Below are 22,299 nucleotides of genomic sequence, written 5' to 3' on the forward strand. Positions count from 1 at the left end.
TAGCAGACTATTTTCCTCCTTAACTTTCTGAGTTCTCTAACCCCTGACTTCATCAGAAAACACTTCGCTTAGGAGCAGTACTAAATCTCTAGAACACCTATGTGAGGAATGTGTGATGTAGGGAGCAGGAAAGAGAAGGAATGTAGGCAAAAAAAAAAAGAAACCCTAGAATTGTGCTCAGCTTTCTATTTACTGATAAAAATTTGCCAATAGTTTTACAGGAAGAGTTAAAGTCCAACAGTAGCCAGATATTCTCAAACAGTTTTGTTAGAGCCACAAGGACACAGAACATAATCAAAAGAACTGCGAGGCCAAAAAAGATTAAAAAGTATGAATTTGCTGCATGGAATTCCTGCACAAGGTTTTTTTTAAAAAAAACAACAACAACAAAAACCAAAAACACGAAAATCCCAAAACACAGACACACACACACAAAAAACCTTGAAAGTGAGGAAACAGTCATATTGCATTGGTTACTTGCTAAGCAAAGACATGTTCTACTAAAATGCCAAGAAAAAAATAAATGAAAAGAAGACAGTAAAGGGGGAAGGAGATTGAAGATAAAAGGTTTCATTATCTGACCTCAGGGAGTGTAAAAGCATTGCAATTCTACACTGTTATATAAATTGTTACTTGCTGAAGTAACATTATTTACGGCATTTAAAACCTGCCCTTTCCTGTATCTCAAACACAAAAACGGTTCCATTTTATTCTAGTAACTCAGTGAATTGAAAGACAAGAAAAAATAATGTAGTGCAGAAGCAGCACTATGTATGGCAAAGCCTAAACTGCAGCCCCCCCCCCCGAACATGGTTTGGCCCGATACAACCATAGAGCTCTGGGCACCTCTGCTTCAGAAAGCCCCTCACTTCATTCCTCTGCAGAAAAGGGGGCGGGGAACTAACAGTCAGTGGCAATGCACTTCCCATGGTGATTGTGAAGGCAAAAACATGGAAGCCAGAGCTTGGGTTAGTGACGTAATTTAAAATGAGGTGTTCACTGTTGAGTCCACCACACTCTTCTAGACTACAGCAACATGTTCACACTGGGCAGGATGATGACGTCCTGAACTAAAACTGGTATATAATGTGAATATCGGTGTGTGTGTGTGTGTGTGTGTGTGTGTGCCCATTTGATGGTCCTGCACCATCCTGAAATTAAACATGCTGTGGCACAGAAAAGGGCGAGATCTCCTCCTGGCTCTGGAATGCCCTCTCCTCCCAAATCAGGTTGGTGGCCAATTCTTTTCCATTTTCCTAGGTCCTGTATAACTGAAGGAGCGTCTCCACCCCCATCGTTCAGCCTGGACACTGAGATCCAGTGCCGAGGGCCTCCTGGCGGTTCCCTCACTGCGAGAAGCAAAGCTACAGGGAACCAGGCAGAGGGCCTTCTCGGTAGTGGCGCCCGCCCTGTGGAACGCCCTCCCATCAGAGGTCAAGGAGATAAACAACTACCTTACATTCAGAAGACATCTGAAGGCAGCCCTGTTCAGGGAAGTTTTTAATCTGTGACATTTTAATGTATCCTAATATCTGTTGGAAGCCGCCTAGAGTGGCTGGGGAAACCCACCCAGATGGGTGGGGTACAAATAATAAATTATTATTATCATTATCATTATTACCACCCATTAAAGACTTATTTATCCAAACCCTGGGGTGATTCATTTGCCTCTACTGTGTACTGCTCTTAAGTTTATTTTGGTGTTATTTTATATTTTTACAGGCTGCCGATGTCTTACTTGGTGCTTTATTGTTGGCAATGTATTTTAAAGCTGTTCCATTGCAACCTGCATTGTGTAATGAATAGAGGGATCAAAACAGTTTGAATAAATAAACATTCACAGGGGCAGGCCAGTCAAAGTCCATATCACCTTTGAGGCAACTTCACTAACTTCCAGCTTGTTCCCAGAAAAAGCAAACTGCTACTTTAGACCAGTGTTTCCCAACCTTTTTCTGACCGTGGTCCCCTTCCAACCTTGTATTCTTCCTGTGCCTCCCCATGTGTTAAGTTGTGGGGAAAGATGGACGAAGGACACAGCTCTTTTAGATCAGCAGCTCTTTATTACAGCAGTTAGAACTGCTCCTTGTCTCAGCCACAACAGCATAGCTGGCTGCTTTATACTAAGTAACTTGTATAATACTAAGTAACTTGTAACAGTAACAAATTCCAACTAACCAACCAATCAGTGAACGACAGCTCTCAATCAGTCATTTGCATACTGGTGGCCCTGAGTGAGAACTGCAGCCAATCTTAATACATAACACCATGGGTGTAGCCAATGGAGGGGGGCAGGAGGTAGCTGTCCCCCAATAAGTAAAAATCAGCAAAAATCAATACAAATGAGGTTCTGCCCCCCAAAAAGAATCCTGGCTACGCACATGCCCCGCCTTCCGTCCTATCAGCAGAAAGGTAGCTATTTGAATGTTTTGTTTGTAAATGGAACATGTTTTATCATTTTTTATATATAAATTATACAAAATACAATTTTTATGTAATGATACATTATGAAATATTATTGAAGCAGAAAAACATAGAAGTGTGGAGCTGGAAGGTACCCCAAGGGTCATAATTGTAATGCAACCCCCTGCAACATAGGAAACTCAGCTAAAGCATCCATGACTGATAGCCATCCAACCTCCTCTTTATGAGTTTGATGCAAAATCTTTGTACACCTTCACACAGCTGGAATACTCCCCACGTTTGTTGTTTTCTTTCAGGATAGTACTTCGAGTTATCATTTGTGATGTCAGCAGTTATTTCAGACCAATTACTGGAATTGGATCTTTCCAGACAGGATATATTTACAACAGCGTCTATAGTGCCTTACAATAAACTGAAGGATGATTCATTCATGCTATTTTTCTTAGTTGAAGTCATCAGAAGTAATCTGGAGCCACAGTGACAGCATAACTAGATGTAATTCTGTGTGATCTGACACTTTACATGGGACGAAGGATTCAAAATATAATTTGCTTTGATTTTTTTTTTAAAAAATGTTTTGCTGATGGTAAAAGATCAGAATACAAATGGCAAAGTATTTCATTGCAGCTTCTTTTGGTAGTTAAGTTTCTTAAGATTTCAAATGGCAATCCTGTAAGAAGAGCCAAATTCATGTGGAGAACAGACATGTGTCTTTCTTTAAATGAACAAATAAATATTTCTCCTACTGATTCGGGATACAATCAGAGACAGTACCATTTTATTGCCAGTAACAGCCTACAATTAATTAGATTCTGTATGACTATTTTAATGTGTTAAAAGCTTGCTGCGGAGTGGGGGGCAGTGCTAGATGTACTCCAAGTGTGAACACTAGCAACAATCCAGAGCATACATATTTAGCAGATAAAAACTGAACCATTATTTATATTCCAATTACTAGTCAGGAGGAATCTGCACAACACAGACCAAGGGAAGGTCTTGCATTGCCCCAGGTTCAGTCCCTGAAATTTGCAGGAAGGATTGAGAAATATCTGCAGGAAACCCACTTTCAGCCAGTACAGTGGTACCCCGGGTTACGTACTTAATTCGTTCCAGGTTACAGTACGTAACCCGAAAAGGACGTAACCCGGACAATTCGTTCTGTGCATGCGCAGACAGAAAAAACAGCAAAAAACCGCTCTGCGCATGCGCAAATCGCGTGCACGTTGGGTTGTGCTTCCGGGTTAGTGGAGTTCATAACCCGAAAAGTATGCAACCCGAAGCGTACGTAACCCGAGGTACCACTGTACTGAGCTAGAGGGTCTGACTCTATCCAAAGCATCTTCCAATGACCCCAAGGAAGAGCTTACCACCAGGAAAATCCTACTTGTGTGAACCTAGCCACATTTTGATGTTCAGCCTGAATGCTTAATATTATTATTATTATTATTATTTAATGTACTTATCAATTCCAAAAATATTTCCAAGGAACTAACTCCAAATGCTTATAAAACGGAGTTGTCATCAAAGGGCTTTAATTAGGACCGATGTTAAACCTGAATTATTGCAAATCTCTTGCGACCCAAGCCTTAAACTCTTGCTTTTTGCTGCCCTCCTTGAGCAGCAGAAATCAATTCTTCAAGAGCCTCACACTGCATTATTGATGTGGATATGGCAAACAATATCCATAATCCCATTAGCTGACCTCTAAAAGAAATGTTAGCAAGTATGTGATATTTAAAGGCGGGGGGAGAGACTGTGAAGCCCTTCCCTAAACTCATGCCTAGTTGGACAGCTCAAGGCTTATTCTGGCACATGGCCTATAAAAACAGCTGTCAGTCAGGTGCTCATGTATTATTCAGAAACTCCATGGGCTTTGTGGGCCCAAACCTCTCGTCTCTTGTTGTGAGCATTATCTAGTCAACCATGCAAGGCATTCAGGTTACTACGCAACATGAGTTACAAGAAATAAAAAGAATAAAAACGCCCTTCTTCCAGTTTAAGGATGCACGGTTGCTGTACAAGTTTAAATCATCTTAGCCCAGCTACCATTTGGGGGCACTTGTCTGTGAGAAGTGTCCCATTTGATACTCAGATATTCATTTTCAGCTGCCTCCTCATTCTGGGCAAGTGCCAATCTGTGCTTGCCCAGCTTCCACTAATCTGACACCTGTGACCCCCCCCCCCCGGCTTCAATATTCTATGCATGAATGTTGCTAATGAAGGAAAGGAGTCTCTACAGGCATACTAGCTGACCCGGGATTTTCATTCACATTTCAGAATATTTAGTGTCCTGTGCAAAATAAATCTCTCAACCACTTGTGCAATCTTAGGATTGCCATGCCTGCCCTTTAAGTTATTGTTAGCATGTTGCTAACAATGACTTCCAGAACTCTGGAGATGCCTGGATGATGCCCCAGTCACAACTGTTCATATGCCCCTGGGCAGCACAAAACTCCTACTTCCGCCAATAAAGTGCAGGTGTGTACAATATACCTGAAGGAGCATCTCCATCCCCATTGCTCAGCCCGGACGCTGAGGTCCTCCTCCGAAGGTCTTCTGGCGGTTCCCTCAACTGCAAGAAGTGAAGGTACAGGGAACCAGGCAGAGGGCCTTCTCGGCAGTGTCACCCTACCTATGGAATGCCCTCCCATCGGGTGTCAAGTAGATAAAGAACTACACAACTTAGACATTGGAAGGCAGCGAATCTTAGGTGAAATGCAAGTTATCAAAATGCCCCTTCCAACTCTACAATTTCTATGTTTCTATGATTCTATATAACAACCTTCTATATAGAGGTGGGTGCTAAAATGTTCACAACATGGATTTCATCTGAGAACTTTTAAAAAAAATATGAAAGAAATGGAAGGTATTTCATTTTTCAGCAACTGAAAACAGGAGGCATGCATGCTATAAAACCAAAGTCAATTTTGTTTAGCTTGGCAATGTCCCAACCTAAACTTTTGGGCTTTAAGCAAGGGGGGAGCTATACAATTTCCCTGCCCCTTCAACCCCCCACGGTTGTTTTTTTTTTTAAAGAATACTGGGCTACTTAATTTTATGAGCAGCTCTGCCAAACTAGAATAAACAAGTCTGAAAAACATTCCCACAAAAAGGTTTTTCACATAAACACGCACATAAGAAAAGGGTGGGGGAGAAATCAAACCAATGGGGATTGGAATATATACAATTGAGTAATCCAGAGAGCTAAAATCTCACATCCCAGCTGCTGAGCATGTACGACTTAGAATAAAATTTCCATTTCCACAAGCTCTTTGCTGCTAGGTGAGGTTTCAATGGACATGGATTCTTGTTTCCTAATGAGCAAATCCCCCACGAACAGACTCTGCACAACTTAGAAAAGAATAAACAATGAACTTTTTGCCAGTCTTTTGGATTCCCATCAGCAAAGATGAGCATTACCGATAGCAAAACTTCCTTTGGTTTTGCAGTATATGCGGTCAGTGCTAATGCACTATAATAATGGGTCGGTGGTCAAAGTCATTAGCTAGGAACTAAAAATGCAGGACAAAAAATAAATCAGGATCACAATTTTTTTCTTTTCTTCTGAAAGCATTTTTGGAATGCGTCGCACACAAACTCAAGGTAAACCCCAATATATAGCTACAGAAAACAGGTGTGTGTGTGTGTGTGTGTGTGTGTCCAGTAAGTAGGTTTGCATGCAAAGGAAGTCTAGCCTGTGTGTTCAGAGTTACACAAGCTCCAGGCACAAGTTACAGAATAAGATCTCACAAACTACACTAAGGGTGTGGAATCTAATTAAGCCCTGTAGGTTTCTGAAAATGTGGCTGGCAAGGCTGTTTGGGGCTAACTATGTCTAACTCATGTGAAATTTGGTGTAGAGATCAGTTATCTCAGAATTAAAAACTAGCATTGGGGATAAAGGATCTATTCTCTCTGATCTTAGCTCTATGCACCAGAATGCTAAAATGGGAGATAAGCTTCTACAGCAGTCTTTTACCAAAGAAGAGAATGTGCAAGCACATACATAGTACTAAACTGCTGTTTCAGCTCCACGTATTTTTAAAGCAGTAAGGTAGGTAACCACCCTTACCTCATAATGGAGGAAGTGGGTTGGGAGAGGGTTTCTCAGGCAAAAGGGTAAGTACTACTGCACCCATAAGGTGCGATGCTATTGACCCCAGAGTTGGATTAGTCCTCTTTTTAGTGCCTGTAGTAATTATTTTCATTTGTCGGTAATAACCCTGGGAAAGTAATTTGGACAAGAGACTTTGGAGATCCGCTGCCAGTCATTACAAAATGGACCAATGATCACATGTATTGAAAGGCAGAGTCAGACTATTCAGTCTCCACATCCAGTGTAGGTGTTGCCTGTAAAATGTTCATGCTGCAAGAAGCCAAGAACATTTGTTTTGTATACTGTACTTGATGCTGCAAACCAGGAAGGTTACCCTTCTATACTTTCTAGCGGAGGTTGCAAAGATACACCTTTTGTGAATCACGTGATTTGCTTATACTGGCTCCAATTTATTGCAAAATAAGCTCCTGTAAGAGTAAGTCAAAGCAGAGGCTCCGTTTTTCTTCCCCCAAAGGGATACTGTTTACACACTTTGAAAACAAAACACAAATAATAGAGATGTTTTATGGGCCCTTGAACAAGGACAACACAGCACTTCCCACCATCCCTCATGGTACACTCAGCCTTGCAAAACAACATCTAAGAGCAGATGCAAAGTGTGTACTCCATCCCATTCTTCTCCCCAGCTAGAACATTAGCCTGCCATTGCCCGAAAACATTATTCAATATTCTATACAGAACGTTCCTGTTTGCAATTACTTTTAATGACAAACTGCGACAGTCCAGAGAAGTACTTATGCTCTCCTACTTCCCCGAGAATCAAGATATTATGTTCAAGTTAGCATTTGTAAAGAAGATTTACCACCTGCCTTTCAGGCAGGAAAAAAATGGGACTAGTAAATGGGGGGGGGGGAATAGCCACCTTTATAAAAAATCTATTGTCCTACCGGTAGTAGCATCACCAACCTTGGGGGGGGGGCTGTGGGTACATTTGCAAAATCAGAGAAACTGTCAGGAGCAACACACATAACCCCACAATGAAGTACACACACATTCTTAGTACTGAAGAGCCAATCCGAACTGTCACATTATACTAAAACAATAGTTTGCTTCTTACTGAATATCCTCCCTTTCTATCCATCTGCATTTGGCACTGATATATGCAAACCTCCCCATTTAAAGTATCAATCCCTTTCAGATGTAAGTACGGCAATGATGGGGCACGTCAAAGATGATAAAGGTAAGTGATTGGAACTGGCGTTTTTGTCCTGGAAACATCTGCTATCACAAGTATGATGTTTATGAGGGAACAAAATGGTTGGAGAGAGCATTAACTTGCTTGTTCTTACATACAGCTATCAATTATGAGGCCTTTTTCACAAGAGATACGAGGAGGAAAGGGGTTTTGTCCAGAATGGGGGCTTTGTTGTTATTGTTGACGTGGGACAGAAAAGTGGAAGAGTGCCAACTTTAAAAATCAGTTGCCCATTGTGGCCGGTGTTGAGTGCACATTTACATTTCAGTAATGAGAAATGCAACACAGAACACAGACCCAAGTGTCACTTGTGAAAAACACCATGATTTGAAGCAGTATACCACATCAGTTCAGCTGTAACATTACCCACACCCACAATTAGAATCATAGAATCATAGAGTTGGAAGAGACCACAAGGGCCATCCAGTCCAACCCCCTGCCAAGCAGGAAACACCATCAAAGCATTAGAAAACGTGAAAGCACCACACCCATGGCTGTTACGGTATCTGCCCTGTTTTTAAATCCTGGGATAATTATTCCTGTCTCTAAGTATTTCTCATCTACAAAATGTAAGGCATCAACTGGGTGCCTTTCCTGAGTCGTGCATTAGAACTCCTTGTCTGTAGCCATTAGGGAAGGGCCGCCATTGCTCAGCTGTAGAGCATCTTCTTCACATGCAGAACAGCTGAGGTTCAATCCCTTGCCTCTCCAGGTAGGGATGGGAGAATTTCCTGCCTGAAATGTTGGAGAACCGCTGCCAGTCACTGCTGACAAGACCAGGCTTGATAGTCCAATGGTCTGGTGTAATATAAGGCAGCTTCCTATGTTGCTATGTACAAACTCTCAAGAAGTACAGCAGGTTATCGCCATGCACTGATTCCAACACTCTTTGCATATCCCCTTGTCCCAGGGTACTGTTTTTAACCTTGCTCCACAGCTGCTGAAGTCTGGGGTTGTAATTTACAGAAAAAATGGGGGGAGGAGTAGATTTCATAAACAGGGACCCTCTGCCCATTCTGCTATATAATCCTTAGGAGAAGGCAGCATTATATCTGCATCAGTTCTGTCTCTGTGCTCCTCTAAACTTCAGCGAATCAACCTTGATTTCTCTCTGAAGCACTGAAACATATCACTGAAATTGGAGCACTACCAGCAGCCATATGGATTATACCACAATCAGACATCTGAATAAGCATTTTCACTTTACAGTGGCTTTGGGGAACAGAACTCCAGTACTTTAAAACAAAACCCAAAAAAACCCAAAACCATGTCCTACATAAATTAACATGTTCTTAAACCAATTCACTTAAATATAACAAGACTGAGCTCAGATTCAGGGAAATAAAAACACCAAGGCTGTCTAAATAAAATACCAACATGCATCCCTAAAGCTCAATTAAGTGAAAGACAACTTATCTACATGACTACTTATCCCTCAGATACAGCCAACTCAGTACTGTCAGGGTAAATAAGAGAGTAATTTAATGCATTTGAAACTGTGAGAAAGACTGAAATCCATATTCAGTTCTACCTTAAATTAGTAAGGTAAAGGTAAAGGACCCCTGGACCGTTAAGTCCAGTCAAAGGCGACTATGGGGTTGTGGCAATCATCTCGCTTTCAGGCCTAGGGAGCCGACGTTTGTCCGCAGACAGCTTTCCGGGTCAAGTGGCCAGCTTGACAAAGCTGCTTCTGGTGCAACGGGACACCATGGCAGAAGCCGAGGGGAACAGAAACATTGTTTACCTACCCGCCGCAGCGGTACCTATTTACAGGGCATAGGAAGGCTCCTCGGTACCCGGGGCGGCGACCGGAGGCACCCCTGGGGGCAGGGCATTGTGACATCACATTGTGACGACACGACGCAACGTCACTGCGACTCAAGCCCCAGCAGCGGGGAAAAAACCCTTTAAAAAAGCAAAGCTTTTCTTTTTTTAAAAAGGGCTTCTCTCTCTGCTGCCGGGCAGAGCCGCCCACAGGGGCGAGGGGGGCCAGCAAGGATGGGGGGCTGTCACCCTTGTGACACTCCTCCTCCTTGCTGGCTGCCCCGGCAGCAGGGAGAAAAGTCTTTTTAAAAAAGCAAAGCGAAGGCAAGCAGCCTGCTTGCCTTTACTTTATTTATTTTTGTAAGGGCTTTTCTCCCCGCTGCCGGGCAGAACCGCCCACAGGCGCGAGGGGCAGGGCGGGCCAGCGAGGATGGGGTGTCATCCTTGTGACAAGTGTGACACCCCTCCTCCTCACTGGCTGCCCCAGCAACAGGGAGGGAAAAAAAGGAAAGCAGGCGCCAGCGGGTGCGGCGCTGCCGATCGCGGGGTGCGGCGCCCCCCACCCCAAGTGTCACCCCCACCCCAGGGCGCTGCCTGGGGCGGCACGCCCCCCCTACACCCCTGCCTATTTATCCACTTGTACTGTCATGCTTTCGAACTGCTAGGTTGGCAGGAGCTGGGACAGAGCAACGGGAGCTCACTCCATCACACGGATTTGAACTACCAACCTTCTGATTGGCAAGTCCAAGAGGCTCAGTGGTTTAGACCACAGCGCCACCCACTCCCTTCCCTTCTTTTACCTTTTAGTAAAGATGGAGAGAGGTCTGTCATTGGGCGATAAATGCTGCTGCCTGGCTAAAGCGTTGTGTGCTAGTCAAAACAAGGTTTAAAAAAGGCCAGGATTCTAAGATATATTTTTGCATGCAGCCAAGAGCATTACATCCAAATTCCACTTCAACAGTTCCTACTGAAGAGCCAATACACTTTTTTAAACTGCACAACAGCTTGTCATTTCAACAGTGGGAGCTGCTGAAGTGAAAACAGAAGTGAAGCTCTAGGCAATGCAAACGGTGTGCAAAATGCACACATAGGTTCTTCTGAAAACCGGCCAAGAAAATATTTCCTAAACACACAATGAATGGAATCCAAATATCCACTTTAGGCAAGCCCAAGGGTTTGGCACATGATATATTTTGCCTTTCAAACCCACATGCCATATGAAAAATGCTTTTGAAAAACTCTCCATCAACCTACCCAATTTAAAGAGTGGTTTGCCACTAGACAAAGGAGACTACAATATTCATTAGCCATTCCCTTATAAAAAGCCTAGGTGCTTAGGGAAAACTCTGGATGACATTCCAATACACAAGCTAATAGAATCCATAATTACAAATATTTGTGGAGTATACAAGGACTCCACTGGTATTAATTTTGCATTGTGTAGTTTTTGAATTTTTGATGGCCCCAAGAGCGCATTTTTCCAAGTTGATTACAGGCTCTTTTACAGATACCAATCGAGGCCACTCAAACAAAAACAAAAACAGAAGACCATAAAAGTTAGGAAAGATATTGAGCAGTACATAGTCTACATCAACTTGCAAGTCTGCTGAATCTACACAGAGGAAGAGGCCAATTTATTTTCCTTTTCCAAGATGCTTAGCCAAGAATGTGAAGAATTTAGAATGAACTGAACCAGCAAAATGTGTAGAGATGGTGTTATTAAACATTTATAGTTACTTTACAAATATGCTAGCAGCAGATGTCAGGACCCTTCAACTTTCACTAACATACATGAGTACTTGGAGCCAAGAAACAGCATAAAACTGTATGGCATATTTTAGAGGGCACACAAACACAAGCTTATTCAAATGAGACTAAATCTGTTTGACACAAAAAAGGAAATAATTTTCAATTGCACTCTCCCCTCAAAATGAAACTCTTGTCCATGGGTAGGCAAACTAAGGCCCGGGGGCTGGATCCGGCCCAATCGCCTTCTAAATCTGGCCCGCGGATGGTCCGGAATCAGTGTGTTTTTACATGCGTAGAATGTGTGCTTTTATTTAACATGCATCTCTGGGTTATTCGTGGGGCATAGGAATTTGTTCATCCCCCCCCCCAAAAAAAATATAGTCCAGCCACCCACAAGGTCTGAGGGACAGTGGGCTGGCCCCCTGCTGAAAAAGTTTGCTGACCCCTGCTCTTGTCCATTAAAAAGTTTGAGGGAGGAGAAAGATGGACGTAGGAAAGTTCTCTGCATCATTACTGTAGTTATTACAAATAAATAATATAGAATAAGCACATTCAAGAACATACATTGGATCACAAAAAAATCCCTTATAACACACTTTTCCCCTTTAGAATAATACCTACCGTGTTTCTCCTAAAATAAGACACCGTCTTATATTTTTTTTCGCTCAACAAAACACAGTATGGCTTATTTTCAGGGGATGTCTTATTTTAACCGTGTCGCATCGGTACGCTGCATAGCCACGCCTCTCCAGGCTGTTTTAATGGGAGGTACCACGTCACTATGGCTTATTTTCGGGGTATGGCTTATTTTTGGGGAACGGCTTATATTTCGCAAATGCATAGAAATCCTGCTATGGCTTATTTTATGGCTATGTCTTATTTTAGGAGAAACAGGGTAAGTGGCCAAGAAAAAGAAGCACGTTTTGAGAATTATGCAAAGCAGTGAAAACCAAGATAGCTTTTGTAATCGGGCATGGTGAAAAAATAGGTTGCAAGCAGCAGCATAACAGAGGAGCTGACCTTCAATACAGACTTTGCAAAGGCTGCCCCAATAAGCCTCTGCAAATATGTGAAAGTATTATCTAATTGTTTGCTTCCCGCTGAAGCAGCCCCATCCATTCGCTTATTTCATATAAAGCCTAACAAATATAGACCAAAGCGGTGAGCACAATGGCCATTTCCATTTTCCCGCAAACTGGAAAGCTGGAGTGTGACAGGGAGAGGTGAGACAGGAAGGTGATGAGGTTGGGATTGTGCAGACACCCTATCAGAAACCTCTCTGCCCTGTCTCTGCTTTGCCTCAGTAAGTGGCAGCAACGCCACTGTCAGGAGAGCTATGCCATGGTCTCGGTATGGCTGCTACTCTGTCTGCAGATAGCTGTAAACCTGCAAGAGAGGGCCTTCTTGGTGGCTGCTCCCAAACTTTGGAACTAGAGAAATTAAACTGGCTTGCTTCCATGTTGTCCTGTTGGCAGGTGAAGACTTCCTTGTTCCAACAGGATTTTGGGAACTGACTGCTTTTAAGGAAAGGGCTAGTGCTACGATGTTTCTGTTGTAATGATCTGTGTGTTTTAGTACACACATATCCTAATTCTATTAATGCTCATTTGTTTTTAAATGATTGCTTCCCCTCACCTATGTTTTAAGCTGTTTCTATTCTATTAAGCTGTTTCTATTCTATTAAGCTGAGTCTCTGTCAGGGGGAAAAGGCAGGGTATAAGTAAATATAATAATCTGAAGAAGTGTGCATGCACACGAAAGCTCATACCAAGAACAAACTTAGTTGGTCTCTAAGGTGCTACTGGAAGATTTTTTTTTTTAATTTTTAATTTTTTTTATATAATAATCATGACATTCACATTCAAGGGGGGGAACTGGCACAATTGTTCATAATTGGCTAATGTGTACTTTTTTCTTCCCAATAGGAATGTGTCCCATCGCCATCGCTCATTCATGAAGCACATCCCAGAACTACTCTTTGGTGAGGGCACAATCCAAACTCCTGCTTGGGAGCAGTGGGGATCAAGTTCCTGAGCTAAATGAGCTAGGAGAGCCGCTGCAGAAGTTCTACTTGTGCCAGCCAGGAAAGGGAGGGTGGGACAGTATTTGCAATATTCTTTGTGAGTCCTAACTCCTTCCTGCTCTTTGCTTCACCTAACAGAAGTTAGAGGGGATTCTTTCTTAAAGTGTAACATCCTTCATTCTATAGCTTGGGCATACGAAAACCAGCGGGAGTTGTATCATGGGACTTACATGAGATGTGAAGATCACTAGTGGCTTACAACTAGCGACGGGGGCAAAATGTGATCCAGTTCACATTTAAAGGCAAACCTTTTGAAATGTATTTGAGTTAACAGTGATCTTTCGGTAGGCTTTGTGGTTTAGTTCCCTACTGGTCTCTGAAGCTCACACAGTCAAGGTTTCCTTAAATACTTTTTCTAGGAATCTTTTTTCCCCCCAGAGAGTGAACGTGTGGCTCTAGTATGCTGGATTGTTACACAAGTATTGCAGCGATACTGCAGAACATAAGATTTGCCCAGAGAAGCAGACTGGGTGCTGTAACAAGTTGAGGAGACTTCTGGGAATAGCAGATATAGAAAGGGTTTTTAATGTAAGAATATCTACATGGTTTTCATGAGAACAATAAAACATTTAAAAATAATATTTGGCAAAATGTTACTGGGGCATGGTGTTACTAGTACAGTATGTTGCTGATGCTGTTGATACCCAGTTCTATTTTGTAATATCTGAATCAGGAGAGGCAATGCATGTCCTAAACTGGAGTCCAAAGGCATTTATGAGCTTGATGACAGCTAGTAAACCGTGGCTGAATCCTGACAAGATGGATGGGAATTGGGTGTGCCTGGGAATTAGGTGTGTACCAGTTTTGGAATGAATATCCTGTGAAACCACAGGTGAGTGGTTTGGAGGTGTTCCTAGATTAATCCTTGTCATTAGAGGCCCCATGTGGCCCAAGCAGCCCACAATGAACTTCACCAACTACAGCATGAAGTTGGTAAACAGCTGCCCTGGACACAGAATTGACCTGCGCCTCCATGGACAGCTGCGAGTCCAAAATGACTCCCAGGCTGCACACCTGGTCCTTCAGGGGCACAGTTACCCCATTCAGAACCAGGGAGTCCTCCACACCTGCCCACCTTCTGTCCCCCCAAAACAAAAACTTGTCAGGATTCAACCTCAATCTGTTAGCCGCCATCCATCCTCCAACCACCTCCAGACACTCACACAGGACCTTCACTGTCTTCACTGGTTCTGATTTGAAAGAGAGGTAGAGGTGGGTACCATCCGCATACTGATGAACACCCAGCCCAAACCCCCTGATGATTTCTCCCAGCAGCTGCATGTAGATGTTGAAAAGTATGGGGGAGAGGACAGAACCCTCAGGCACCCCACAAGTGAGAGCCCAGGGGTCTGAACACTCATCCTCCACCACCACTTTCTGAACACGGCCCAGGAGGAAGGAGCGGAACCACTGTATAACTGCTGAAAAGACGAATTTTTCCGAATTTTTCGTTTCCAATGCATTCCTATGGGGAAATCGCTTTTTTCGACTTACGAATTTTTCGACCTACGAATGTGCATTCGGAACGGATTAAATTCGTGAGTCGAGGTACCACTGTACTTCCGGGTTTTCAGCGTTCGGGAGCCAAAACGTTCGAGAACAGAGCTGTTTGAGTTCCGAGGTAACACTTTATAGACTAGAAACAAGACTGTAATCATGCTGTTACATAATATACTTGTGGAAGTTTCAGTAGATAAGCCCTTTGCAGGGAGAGGGGTAAAATCCTGTTTTGTCTGTGAAGTTGTTCATATTTTTAGCTATCTGAACACAGCCTTGCTCAGGGCCATTTCTATTTGCTTACGGTTCGTTTTCTATTCAGCCAACTTCTGTCAACTTCCAAAAGAATTACAAAGCATTTTCAGGTTAACCCCAATTGCTATAAAACTTTGAGGTCCTTTTATCTTCCTTTTAAGATGTTAGAAGTTTCATTTAAAATACAGCTACACTGTGCTGGCAAGAGTTCAGTTGATAAAAAACTCCTAATGGGAAGGGGCTATTTTAAAAAATGTAGTTATAAAGGTAAAAGTTAAAAGGTCCAAGCCTTTGTGATTTTTTAAGAGCTAGCACACCAATACACAGGAAGTTCATAAGGAGAATAATTTAGACATCCTTTTTGAGGCTAAAAGGGAAGAAAGTGGAGCTAAGAAAGATGCAGCCAACAGTATTTGTACCTTTTCAGACGATGCTCCTTTTTGCTCGCTGGTTTTATTTAGTGAGCCAGATCACCCTATCTGCAAACTCATATGATAAATTTAAATTGAACTTAAAAGCTTAGCTTTGCAAGGTGTTTTTGTTTTCTATTGCTTTGTTTTAAAAAGATATGGGTTTAGTCAACTTTCATGGTGCAGAACTTGAACCCTCTTTATATATACGTAGAAATACAAACATGGAAAAGCCCTCACCATACAACACTGGCAAAACTCCATGTGGCAATCCATTTTTGCAAGTTGCTGCCTGCTGATCCTTAGAGTAGGAGTTAGACCTCACTTTGACAGAACAGAATAAAGTTGAAGGCCACTGATGCTTCAAATCGAGACTGGGAAGCAGCAGATTGAGAAATCTAGATCAGCCTGAGCTCCTCCGCTATTTTGGCATCACAGTGATAGCTGCATCAGGCAAAAAGTTTTATTTGTTTCTATACCACCAAACATAAAAAAGTAAAAAAAAAAAAACTCAATGTGATCACCAACATAAAATCACCAATGACAAGAACAGTATAACTTGCAATTCAAATTAATCACGAACTTAAGCAGACCACCCCTCAGGCATAACCTGAGAACAAATGAGCATTAAGCAGCCTCTGAATCACCAGGACTGTAGATATTTATTGAGAGTGCATTCCAAGGGCAGGTCTTGTTACACTAAAGGTGCTGTTTTTAGCAAATGTAAGATGAACCTTGTGAGAATGCAGCAGTACTGAAATTGTCTCTCCCAACTGCAACTCCCATCATCCCCAATGGTCAGTGGTGGCCAGTGGACAGGGATGATAGGAGTTGTAGTCAAGCAGCATCTGGAGGGCACCACATTGGCCATCCCTGATTTAATGTTTGTAGCACCAGCTGTAAGCGTAACACTGTACAAACACAGACACAATCCTGTCTAAGAGGAGGGTCACAACCCATCTTCAACTGTACTCCAGAGCTATAAATGCACAATCTTTGCTCCTGCCTAGTGAATGGGAAAGCTGCTTCTCTCTCTCTCTCTCTCTCTCTCTATATATATATATATATATATAGACAAGGTGTTTTTACAGAGATCTCAAAAACTGGACAGATCAGAACCCAGTTTTCAAGCCTTTGAAGAATCTAGTTTTGCAAGGTATTCCATCATCAATTCAACAAGAACCCAGTTTGCAAACATTAAAAAACCTGATACTTTAGAATTAAAACTTCCACGGCTAATCTACATTTTTGCATACTTCTAAAAAAGAAGCTTAAAACCACCAAAGCATAAAATAACACTCACACATTAATTCCAGAGTTTCTAGCATGAAATAAATTGTTGGGAAGGGAGGACAGAACTGCTGCAACATGAGGTAGGTGCCACCTTCCTTTTAGATGTTTGTGAGCCCAGCACACTCATCTTACTACAGCTGCAAATTACAGATATCATCAGCACCATCACCCAGATGACCTTATTTCACCAGAAGGTTACTGGACAGGCAGGTGCAACTTCTCCCCAACTGTACATTTAGTGCGGAAGGAACTGTTAAGCTGGCAAAGCTAGAAACATGTTTAGGTCTTTGGGAAAAAGAAATTAGAAGTGTGGTGGAACACTTACGATCAAGTCCGTTGATGTATCTCATTGTGATTTCACAGTGCCCCCATACCGCACTGACTATAGGATAGAGTTTTTTCCCTTTTAGTCCCCTGAAGGCCACTCCGAGGTACTGTCCATCCACAATGAAGCTAAGTGTCCCTTCATCCATATCCAAAACCACCAGTAAGGAGTCTGGGAGTACAAAAGACTCGTCTGGTTCCAAAAATACGGGGTATGTCACCCCAGGCTGATTTTTGCAGTTGTGATAAAGTTTGTTGCGCCCAAGGTCCCAGCCCCATGACTCATTATTGCTACCAACCAACGACGTATATCCTACAGAATGCAAAGGCGCTTCTGCCGTTGACACTCCAACCACAGCGTGTGTTCCTCGCTGCCTGGCGGGCCAGTGGATCTGCCATACATGTAGGCCCCTCGTATACCCAACTTTGCCTCGGATGCAGTCTGTGCTTTGGGCTACCGGGTGTCTGTGAAATGTCAGTTTGTCATCTTCCTTCACAAATATATTTAAGGATCGGTCTTCATTGTTCCAAGCGTGCTTGTACTGGACCTCCAAATGGGCCGGGGGCATATCCAGCAACATATCCAATCTCGCAGGCTTGCAGAAATCTGGACCCCTCAGTTCTCTTTTGACAGGTCTGTAAGGGGGCTCCCGAACATCGACAGACTTTATGCTCCCTGAGATTTTTTGGCCCATTGCTTGGCTGCAGATTGCTTGGCTGCAGGGAACGAAGGGTGGATCTGGTCCCAGTGTTAACTCATGAAAACACTTTCAAGCTGAGCCAGTGGACTCTGTGCATGTAGACTGGATTTACTCTTGCCTTCTGGACCCGTCTAGAGCCAATGTTTTCTGAGAATACACTCCTAGGGGGGAGAAAAAGTAGAGAGAGTCTCCAGTTAAAAAGCAGTCAACTTATAACCCACATATGTATCCTTAAAAAAGGGGAATTTCTATGATTGGTGCCAAGTTATTTTAAAATGAAGAACTGACAATTCTCGGCTTCATGGGCTTTGTACAACAGCGGTCACTAGCCAGACTGCCAGCAGGATATATTGAGCCTGCAGTGTTCCAAATACAGACAGCAATTTCCGTCTTTTCATAATAGACACAGACATTCCACACCTTTTGCCCTTCCACCCATATAGTCTAGTCAGTGCTGTCATGTTGCACAAGAGCTTTTCTCTTCATTATCAGGTATGCATTTTCACTTGTGCTTCTTTATACTGCTTCAAAAAGAAATTATTTCAGCAAGCTGTTTACCTCTATCATTTCTCTTTTCTAAATCTGCCTTTCTAATCCAAATACCTTGTAAAGGAACCCATACTAGCATAGCTGGAAGGTATCCCTGGATGATAGCAAACAGCTGTGAAACTTGATACTTCACCTTTGGGGGGGGGAAAAGTCATGCCCCTTAAATAAATATAAACGGCAAAACTTGTTTTACGATTTGTGATGGGCTTCTGAAAAGGAAGCTGGAGAGATTTAACAAATGTTTATGGTTCTGAAACATCTTTTGACCAGCCCATCCTGTGGATTGTTTGGTTTGAAAATACAAATGGAGGTGTTAAGTGGTGCTGCTACTATGTTGAAAAGGCTGAGCAGGATACTGCCTGGAAATGTATTTATTTATGCTACATACCATGCCAAAAATCCATGGGTCTTTGACACGAGGTATTTCCCATCCAACATGCTTTTTGATGGTGCATTACATTAACCATCTTGTTGAAAAAGAGACACTGAATATTCACTTGTATTTGTGCTAGGGAGCCACAATGAGCCACAAGTTGTGTGCTAAGACAGCTCTGCATGTGTGTTTAAGGACACCCTCTCAAAAGGTTGCAAAGTCCACACAGCTCAAAAGAAAGCTACATGTCTTAAGTTTCCAGACTTCAAGTGATGTATATTCACACAACAGCAATTCTGAATGCCCAATAGTAAAACATCAGAAGTCAATTTTACCAAGGTTGCATGTAAACAATGCCAAAATCCCATCTAGACAGGAAGGAATACAGTACTCCCAACACAAAAGACTGGTTTACAAACTGTATAATGTTGTGTGTACTTAATTGTAGCTAGGCAAATTCTTGGCTAGGTTATTGGAAGGCTGCTGAATAATAATATGCATGCATGCAAAGTCCTCATGTATGAAGACTTCACAACAACTTAAACAGACCATTTTTATTAAACCAACCAGTGAAGTCATTAAATGTATTTCAGTGTTCACACACACACACACACACATTACATTCAGTATCTCATCACAATTTGATGTTGTATCTTGTTCAAGGAACTGATAGCTGGTGAGTTAAGGGAGATGGCCATCTAATTTTGAAAAAATCATTATCTTTGGCGACCTTGAATGGACCAGGTTAAATGCCTTCAATAACTACTTCTAAATATGATTTCAGAGCATCTCAAAGTATATTGAAAAGTACTGTGGCGGCAAAAGATTTTGGATATAACATTCTGCTAGAAGACTGGGAAAAACTTTGGAAGGAAGGAATGAAATTTACGGCATGTACGTCAATAAAAGAAAATTTATTGAAAATGATGTATAGATGGCATATCACCCCAGTTAAACTAGCTAAGATGTATAAGACGGAGAATAAGTGTTGGAAATGTAAAGAAAATGTCGGTACTTTTTATCATATGTGGTGGGAATGTAAAAAGGTGAGAATGTATTGGGATATGATATATCATGAGTTAAGAAAAATGTTGAAATATAATTTTGTTAAGAAGCCTGAAGCCTTTTTGTTAGGTATTGTAGGTACAGACATTGAAAAAAAGGATATTAGACTTTTCCAATACGCAACGGCGGCAGCTAGAATTCTTCTAGCACAAAAATGGAAACAAGAAGAATTACCGACGAAAGAGGAATGGACAGTGAAAATGACCGAATATGCAGAAATGGACAAATTAACGGGAAGAATTCGAGAGCAACGGGACCAGAAATTCATCAAAGACTGGTTAAAATTCACGAACTATTTAAAAGACAATTTATATTTGAATACGTTAATAGGGTTTCAAGAAGTTTTGTAGTGAATGTGTAGAATTATTATTGTAAGTAGGATAGTAAAGTAAGGAAATTTCTTTTGTTGATAATGTAAGCAATGGTTGATTAAAGAAGTATAATGTTAAGTTAAAAAATTAGAAAGCCATTTGAAGGGACTGATGGAAGTCAAGGCTTGATAGCCAAATTGGAAATGTATGAAAATGTTTGTTTAAAAATTATTGTAGTAGTTTAGTATAAAAATAATAAAAAATTATATATGACAAAAGAAAAGTACTGTGGCAGTCTTTCAGGAATCCAAGAAATTTTCAGCCTGCATCTGTGAGGCAAAGGAGGGCCGAGCATCACCTGACAGAAGGCCCCCATAAGCATCTTCAAAAAGACAGCGCAGAGTAGAATTCCATAAGATGTAAGGAGCTGCTGCAAGGAATGAAAACAATCTCCCAGTGCACATACAGAACCACTTCATGCATACACAGGACTCTTAGATAGATCCATGTATGGAAATTATTGGGGATTGCCAAAAAGTTACAGCAAAATATTTTGGGGCCAGACTTTACAGTATGTAGCCATTGGCTTTGAACCAGGTAGCAAGCATCATTAGATATTGATGGTACACACCTCTAAAGTTAGAGAAGTCTCAACCGCTCTTGTGTCTCTTCTTTTTTTCAGCCACTGTGTGTCTAAGAGTGACTGATCTTGTTTTTAACCAGTTCTTTTTTTTAAAGCTTTTCATGGTGGAGAAAACACATCCTTGGGCCACAGAAAGTGGCAGCGATCTCAGCACGTTTCCTAACCCATTCTCTAGCGCTCACACTGCAAAAACAATCTGCTCCAGGACTCTAGACAATGAAAGTGGAGGCAAGGCTACAAAATGCTCGCACCTAGAAACGCCTTCACACATGAACACACATAGAGGTTAGTTTAGTAGATGCAGAATTCCTTGCAAACCTTCATGCCACCTATAGTCTCTGGAGGAGAACAGCTGGCATAGCAGATTATACCGGTAGCTTCTTAACAAGATTGCCAATATGCGATGCTGACGTAAGGATACAAGCAGTTAACCAGCACCCTGCCACACACACACAAAGCCTTGCACATTTACAATTCTCCTCCTATTATGGGAGAGAGGGAAAGAGGCTATGTGATTCCCTCCAAGTTAGTTTCAATGGCATGACCTCAAACAAATACAAATTCTTCCCAATAAACTGAAGCGGGAATGGAAGAGAATATGCCCAGAAATCAATATTTAGTTTTCCTCCATTGTGGGATGCAATTCATAGTACCAAAGGTAAGCCAAAGGGCAAGCCTGCCTGACTAACAGCATTGTGATTAGCTCCCTTCCTGACATTTTGCAATACAGAATGCCAAAAAATAATAATAATCAATGTACACAATAAGGAATATTTACACATGGTGCATGTTAAACAATCTCCTCTTGATTCACTTGCAAATTGCAAAAGCACACTTTAAACGTTATCCTATATTACATGCCAAGTTCATGCCTTTACTGGTTGTTGTTTTTAAGCCATGGTGATTTGCTCAAGACACATCCAAACTCCCATTTCTCTGCCCTAACATTTTATGTTTCTTGTTAACTTTTGGCATTTACAGCAGTGTACTACTGGCCACCTCGCACAAACTGAACACAGTGGCAAACGAACAGGGCACTAACACTCTGGTTTAGCTCTGCTGAAAGAAACTGATTCATTGCAGAAGCCTGTGCATGTTTACTCAGAAGTCAGCCTCTCTGTGATCAACAAACTGCTGGGTAATCACGTAGTATAGGATTGCAGCCTTGCTGTTGTGAGAGAGAAAAAAACCCATTAACTCCTGTAGGAGGCAGAAACATTTCTGTAATTGTTTCACAAGCATCCCCCACATAACTGGGAAATGGTCAGATTAGAAGCAAGGCATGCACCCAGCAGTGAGCAAGCCAAATCCAAGCCGGAAAAAGAGTGTCAGTTTCACTTTCCAGCACTCTCAGTGGAGCTGCCAAGACATTAAAGAATGTTATTCTCAGCACTAACAGTTAAATTGAAATCTTACCCGAAAAATTAAGTTGGGGAGATGCTATTTCACCGTTTAAAAAAAATAAATGCAGCCTGATACTGGGACGAGATAAGCACGTTAGACTTCCTGCAACACACAACGCTACTGAAAACTTTCGGAAAACATCTGC

At 42.0% G+C, this 22,299-nt stretch overlaps 1 protein-coding gene across 1 annotated transcript in view; it reads right to left on the minus strand.

Moving 5' to 3' along the window:
• The window catches only part of SPSB4 (splA/ryanodine receptor domain and SOCS box containing 4), a 59,600-nt gene that overhangs the window by 22,976 nt on the left and 14,325 nt on the right, over positions 1-22,299 (minus strand). Inside the window, exon 2 of the mRNA XM_033150241.1 lies at positions 17,110-17,970. Within this exon, the coding sequence (XP_033006132.1) occupies positions 17,110-17,803 (694 nt within the window). The 5' untranslated portion in view covers positions 17,804-17,970. The remainder of the gene's footprint in view (positions 1-17,109; positions 17,971-22,299) is intronic.

Source organism: Lacerta agilis, chromosome 5, assembly GCF_009819535.1.
Source record: "Lacerta agilis isolate rLacAgi1 chromosome 5, rLacAgi1.pri, whole genome shotgun sequence".
NCBI lineage: Eukaryota > Metazoa > Chordata > Lepidosauria > Squamata > Lacertidae > Lacerta > Lacerta agilis.